This window comes from Rhyacophila brunnea, unplaced genomic scaffold, assembly GCF_057557595.1.
Source record: "Rhyacophila brunnea isolate RB1 unplaced genomic scaffold, BYU_Rbru_1.0 scaffold_11, whole genome shotgun sequence".
NCBI lineage: Eukaryota > Metazoa > Arthropoda > Insecta > Trichoptera > Rhyacophilidae > Rhyacophila > Rhyacophila brunnea.
Genome location: NW_028232763.1, coordinates 40,919,691 through 40,927,172, shown reverse-complemented (window position 1 = coordinate 40,927,172; position 7,482 = coordinate 40,919,691). Strand labels below are relative to the sequence as shown.

Below are 7,482 nucleotides of genomic sequence, written 5' to 3'. Positions count from 1 at the left end.
CAGAGATTACACTATATGTAGACAAATTTATATTTAAATAACGATGATTGTTTATTAATTTTTTTTGTATTCTTTTCCAGAACCTTTCATCACATTATATACTAGATAAAATGCCACATGTCTATAAGCTAGATCCTCGAGGAAAAATGTACACAAAACACAATGAAGAAATTCTGCAGCAAGCGATCCAATTTTTTTCGCAAATAAATCTGTCTCCAATAGGTTAATATCGAATAAAAACCTAGTATTATGTACCTACCTATCTACTCTCTAATTTATATCATCAAATTCATCAATTCCCTACTCACCCCTCTTGTCATCTATTCAACACAAAGCTGGGTAAATAGAGACAAAATATTTTTTTAAATTTAAAACCTTACATACAGTACACTAGAGGTGGGAAAACTGGTCGATTTTGAAGACTAAGTATACTTACTACCAGTATTAAAAAATACTTAGTATCGAAACTTGTTCCAAAATACTTACTAGTATTTGAAATATCGGCTATAATAGAATCGTTAAAAATACATCCGCTTTTCGGAAAGTCCCATTTTCGAGACAGGTATAGCTGGAACTATGGCACTAGTCACTCCTGTTTCAGTAGAAAATACTGGAGCATTAAAAGCACTGGTTTCATTTATCTGTAAAGCATTTTCATTTACAGGTGGAGCTATATTTTGCCTGGCAAATTCAATATGAATAGTTGGGTGCTTGCGCTGTAAAAGTTTCTTCAAATTTGACATTGACTTGTATGAATTTTTTATTTTACAAACATTACAGATGGCATAATTTGTAACTATTTCTTTGGAACGATTCCACACGAAACTTAACCTTTTAGTAGCCATTTTTACACAAATTGTTTATTAAGTATAATATAATTATTATCCATTTATACAATCACGCATACAATTTGAATTCAGTTTATGTTTATAAGTTCCAATTATAACACTAAAAAATCGAGAAACTCGACGTGACAAAACCAGATAAACGCATAGTCAGTTAGCGTTATCAGAACTTCGCTATTCCGGCTTGCGACTGACGTCAACTCGATGTAAATGTCTTACTCAACTGAAACTAAAACTAAAACCAGTCGCATACTAAACATACGCGAGTCGCGACGCCGAGGTGTGATGATTTCATACGTAGCAAGACTACGAACTATCTAGCGGACGGCGAGATCATATACCATATTGCGTCGAACTACGGAACTCGATAAAGTCTCATACTCAACTGAAACTTAAAACTCTTAAAACTAAAACTAAGGCGAACTCAAATAGTATACTATAAAACGAGTGACCATTTCTGTCCTTCACTATACCAACTTTACAACAGAGGAGAAAGGGAGAACAATGACAGTTGAGTATAATATCACGGCTAGACATACGTGTATCATGATATCTCGCTCGCGCGCATTTAATATCAATAGCGTTGAAAGTCAACCAGCATTACGCGAGTCACTTCGATGACATCATCGAATGCGTTCGAATTCGAACATCTAATACGTTTCAAGTTTCTTGAAACAAGTTTATTGGGCCACAAATACTTAGTATGGATAGTTTCATCCGAAACTTAAGTACAAAAACTGGTGACAGTATTTCCAACTCACCTCTACAGTATACCATTTTGGTACTGTTCGGTTATACCGGAGGCAGCGGAAAAGGCATTTTGAAAATAGCCGATAAACTGGATTATTTGTTAGGTTAACCTAACCAAACCTAACCTAACCTAACCTAACCTAACCTAACCCAACCTATAATCCAGTTTATCGGCTATTTTCAAAATGCGTTTTCCGCTGCCTCCGGTATAACCGAACAGTACCACCATTTTTTTGTCAGAATCAGGTAGAAGGGCATTCGAAACAAATCGTTACCTTACTTTGAAAAGGTTCTAATTTCACTTAACCATGTTTTGAGCTATGAGCGTTTGAAATTTGGAATGGTCATATTTTCAATATAAAAAGACATGTAGATAGAACTCCGGCATACTGCTAATTCCCATATTTGACAATTAATAGGTGACTCTGAAATGAACGTATATGAATGGTTAATGGAACCTGTTCACATCAAAAAGTCATTTTAGGCCAAAATGTCAGTTAGAACCCTTTTAAAGTAAGGTAACGAAATGTTAAATTAATGATGTTTACAAAAATCATCTTAATTAACTAACACCACTGTCTCAAAGCATCAATCCCGTCTCTATTCCCCCAAAGTACGGTACTTGTGGCAATAAGTTCATTCTTTGAGGTAACGAAAATATTTTTGTATAATAATTCATAGTTTTATATATATTTTTTATTTAATATAAAAAACATTGATTTACTTAAAAAATGTTGTATAGATGACTTGATTTTTTTTTATTTATTTCGAATCTAGTTACGGTATCTGTGGTCAATTTAATTATGCGATTTAAACCATTAATAAACTATCAATTAAAGTGAAATCATGCACATATTTCTTAGTACCTACAAACATTTTTACTATTTTTTTGTTATTAAATTTGACAATCTGCAAACATCACGCAACGTGTTTTTTCTTTCTTGGTCGTTCGTGTATAGACAAGGGATCATCAATACTCTATTTTAAGTGGGAATTATTATTTCAGTCAGCATTTATATCCTGGCAACCCAACAAGTGCGACAAGAAACGTCAGTCATTTCAGCAACAAAATGGCGGAAGCTATGAAACAAACTGTTTCCTTGATGCTTAAAGGCATCGACAGGTCGGTATTTACTATAATTTAATAAGCCTCTACAATACCTCGTGATGAGCTGATTTAGAAATTGTAATATGTACAAAATCCGGGTGCTATAAGCTGCCGTGCGATAACATAACAACTCCTAACCTTTCAATATTTACCATGTGTTTCGTTTTCAGGTACAATCCGGAGAATTTACCGACGTTACAACGATATGTCGAGATCCAGTCTCGCGAAAACTCGTACGACTTGGAGGCCAATCTAACTGTTTTGAAGTTGTACCAATTCAACCCGCCAATGTTTAATTTGGACATCGCCTGTCAAATTCTATTGAAAGCTCTGACCAACTTTCCTCATACAGACTTCACTCTCTGCAAGTGCCTGCTGCCGGAACCTCACGTATGTTTCAATTTTATTTTAACAATACCTTAATGGTGTGTTAAAGGTGTTAAAGCAAACAAACAAAATCTCAAAATTGATCGCCTTTTGAGTGAAACATTTGATATGAAAGTTATACTATCAAAGAGATATGTAGATGCGATTGCAAAAGGTTGACATTACAAAATATTGTAATGAGCTGCTTTGTTTTTGATTCATAATAACTTACTACCATTCAAATTGTGATCAATCACAATTGACATTGTCAAATAGTCAATTTTATTTAATTACATACGTTTGTGCATCATTCTCTTGTTTAAAATGCTAAATAACCATTGTCTATGCTCGCCGCAATGCTACATTATCGGGATCAAATCGTATTAACGTAAAGGCAGCTTGCGTTGTTTCAATACTTTAAAAAAATCACGTATGACAGTTAATGGCGGCATGCGATGGCGGAGAACCAGTCAGTAGTGCCAAAATCAACACTAGGACCTTATGCTAAACAGATTAAGATTATAATTATCAGACAATTATATTATTATAATGTACCTAATGCTATATTTTCAAAGACCGCAGACTGTAAACATTTTGGTACAAACCTGTATTATGACATCTCTAAAATATCAGTTGAAACAAAATTCATGAAATTTGTAGGCATATTGAAATCAACTGCAAATATGATAAAATGTTTTAAGATGGTTCAGATAGATGTCAGTACATATGTGTTCTATTTTTAAATTATTTAATTAGACGGAATAATCAGGTACAAACGAAATATGCGAGATGTCTTGGGGCGGCCGTGGATTATTAAATGAGATATCTCACTGATCCGGTTAATAACCGTATACAATATAATGTGTGATAAAGTTGTGGTAAATATACAGTACTCCATATCATAGAAAAAACCTAAAAAAACAGTTTATAATTCACATTTTTAAATATAGAAATCATAATAAATATAATTAATATAATAACACACCAGTTTACGTGATATAAAACAAAAAAAAATCATTATCAATAATAGACATGATTCAATTCAATCTATCAATGACAGAACCAATTGAAACAATGTTGTTTGATGGAACCAATCCGTTCACATATTCTAATCGAGATTAGACAACCTACTGTAACCCAGAAAAAAACAAAAACTTATGGGGCAACGCCAACAATGGAGCAAGGTTATGGAAAAAACCATCTACTGCCATTGGATTTTTCAATGCCACAAATATCTAGCCCGATGGGCCCAACAGCCGGTTGGACCAATTTTAGTATCTCTTTCCTTTCGGAGCACATTCTTGGACATTCCGAGAGGATGTGGTTTGCATTCTGTAGTTCTCAGCCACATGGACATGCCGGTCGGCTGACAAGTCCTAACCCAAAGAGCTTGGCAGCGAATCCACCGTGCCCAGTCAAGAATTGACTGGTGCGATGGTCAGGAGTCAAACTGGTTACCTCCAATCGCCATTGAACATTAGGAAATAGCAAATGTGTGTGTCTGTACTTGGTGCAGGCATCCCGCGTTCGCTGCCTGGTCTTTGACGCCGCATCCAGCATCATTTGACGTATTGTCTGCTTCCTCAGTGATACAGTGCACTGTAATACAATTATAAATTATTGTACTTAATTACCATTAATCCTTTCCACAGGGATGGTACACCTGTTGTACACTATGTATAATTAGCATGTTTTTTAAATGCGGTAATCAAATAGTAATTAAATGCTCCGCTGTCAACAAGTTACTAATGACATAATTCGACCTATCGATGACAGAAGCAAATATGACAATGGCGGCCGACATTAGTTTTTACAGTCATTTCTGTCTGGAGGGCCTTTTTAATAATAGAAATTTAGCTTTTACAAAAAATGTGCCCGCTAGAATGAATTCGCAGGAAAGTTTACTGCAATGAGATAATCTTGATTTATTTCAGTCAGAAGAAGAAACCATAAGCCAGATTAAATATCTGGCCGATATTTTGGAGCAGTGCGACTTCGCCCAGTTCTGGAACAGAGTCCACCAGATGCCGGAGCTGTGCAACAAAATCGCCGGCTTCCACGACTCAATCAGGAAGTTCGTGTGCCACGTTGTCGGCATCACATTCCAGACCATAGATAAACCTAATTTGGCTAATCTTTTGGGAGGAATTGACGGTATGAAACCAATCGCTTTGTGAATTTTATAATAGTTAACATTCATTCAATTTTAATTTGTGAAATAATAAACCTTATGGATTAAATATTTGGGCTATTATTGACAAGCTCGTATAGATACTCTCATTGCAAATAATATAGCCAGTGAATGAGAAAATTACACTATGTAGAACTAACGGATCCTATGAAATTGTTACATATTTTCATTGGAAATAGTTATGTCGAATTGCCAATATTTATATTATAGGCTTCATGGAATTAATTAATTACAACATAGAAATAGATGCTTATATGCCAATTTCAATTATTTTTCTTGTGTAGAATTAATTAGCTAATAAAAAATAGGTATATTATTCTTCAATTCAATATTTATGGTAATTGTTTTTTGTATTTCAAGTGTAAATGTTTGAATATAATGTTCGTTTCTTTTCTTTATCATAATGTATTTTCAAATTAAAAAATATGCCCATTTTAATTATCTTATCAACCTTTAGATGCCTTATGCACTGTTGGGTGGTTCCGGCAGCCAGTGGCGAAGGCTGCCTGTTGAAGGAATGTTGTAGTGACTGAAAAAAGTCCTCAAACAGCTATATTTATGAGAATTTGAATTTTATTTCATCTTCAATATTTTACTGATAAAATTTACTGAACATATTGTATTTTTCTTTTCAAAAATAGATTTAAAAAAAAATCACTAAAATAAATATTTACAACCTTTATTGAGTCAAGCTTCTTCCCAATACACCGCTAGGACAGAATCCGCCACATGCAAAATAATATTTGTGTACAAAAATTACATCAGTGTAAAAAGATCAAAATTTACAAAGTTAAAACTATATCACATGGGCGATACATATTAAGATATGATTACATACATTTGTTTTCACATATGGATATTTCTGGTAAAAATGATAGGCTCAAATACCTACAGCCTCCGGGCACAAGATAGTATGACATGATTAGAAGTTGTCATTGAGAATTCTTGAGAAATTGTGAATATTTTGTATTCTCGTTTCATGATAATATTTTATAGAGAAATTTTCGAAATTCCTGTTTCTCGAGAGACTGTTTTCACTCAAGAAGTCAATATATTTTCGATGCCAAAATGTCAGTACATACACATCGATCAACTGTTGGCATAATTTTTATTCGATTGTTTCAGATCCTACTCTAAAGCACTGGGTGAAGAAGTACGGTTGGAGAGATGACGGCGATCTAATCTTCATCGCTTCTCAGGATGAAAACATCAAAACTAAAAATATTACAGAAAAGATTGATTTCGATAATTTAGCACCGTTGATGGCATCATGCCTTTAATTTTTTTTGTTTAATTTTATGATGAATTCAAATTTTTTGTAATAAATACCAACAAAATAAAAGCGAAATAAGAATATCTCTGTGTATTTTTCCTTGTACAGTAAAACCTCGTTAATAAGAACAAGGATAATTCGAAATTCGCCGTAATTCGAAATTTTCGCAAAAAAAAGTACCTTGAAATATAAAAATATTCAATAAATCATAATAAAGTACACTATTTCATGAGCCAGTCATTGAAAATTGTGATAGACTTTTCTTAAAACATCATAAATTACTTACTTATTTTAAGAAGGTATTAAAAGTAATCCTGACATTTTACGACCCATTAAACACACACGGAACCGGAAATTTGATAGGCACATCTATGATCGTAAACAATATTGATGAAAATCAAAAAAAAAAATTTTTAATATTTCCCCCCCCATACATTTCATAATTCGTAATTCGATTTTCGGTCCCGTGGAATTTGTATTAACGAGGTTTTACTGTAGTGTTCTTTAGTTACTACCTACTAATTAAAACTTAAATTGTGTGGAAGAATATTCATGTTTAATTGAATCAATAGGAACAAGTGAAAAAGTGTCTCATTTGTTCGAAACAAATGAAAATAATAAAAAGTGAAAGCAAGACTCTTTGTTTTTAAATCAAATGAAAATGCAGTAAACTGCATTACCGCTAGGGCTGTCATTTATTATTTTCGCCAATTGATGTCACTATATGCATAAATTTTTCACAAAAACTAAAATAGAAATAAAAGTATTTTTTATTTATGCAAAAAACTCTTATTAAAATCGAACTCAAATCTAATCAGAACTAAATGTGGAATATATTAATATCAATCTTTCAAATTTGTAAAACTTCTGCCATAGATAGATACTATTATTATTATACAACTTGGGCACATACATACCTCGATATCTGAGCTATTTATGTTAACAGCTG

At 33.2% G+C, this 7,482-nt stretch overlaps 2 protein-coding genes across 2 annotated transcripts in view; both read left to right on the top strand.

Moving 5' to 3' along the window:
• Positions 1-7,482, top strand: part of LOC147078717 (uncharacterized) — an 869,452-nt gene that overhangs the window by 661,868 nt on the left and 200,102 nt on the right. The window lies entirely within an intron of this gene.
• eIF3k (eukaryotic translation initiation factor 3 subunit k) lies at positions 2,648-6,616 on the top strand. Its single transcript, XM_085960410.1, has 4 exons — positions 2,648-2,718; positions 2,874-3,093; positions 5,004-5,223; positions 6,386-6,616. The coding sequence occupies exons 1-4, from the start codon at positions 2,666-2,668 to the stop codon at positions 6,538-6,540; spliced, it is 648 nt and encodes a 215-aa protein (XP_085816536.1). The 5' UTR covers positions 2,648-2,665; the 3' UTR covers positions 6,541-6,616.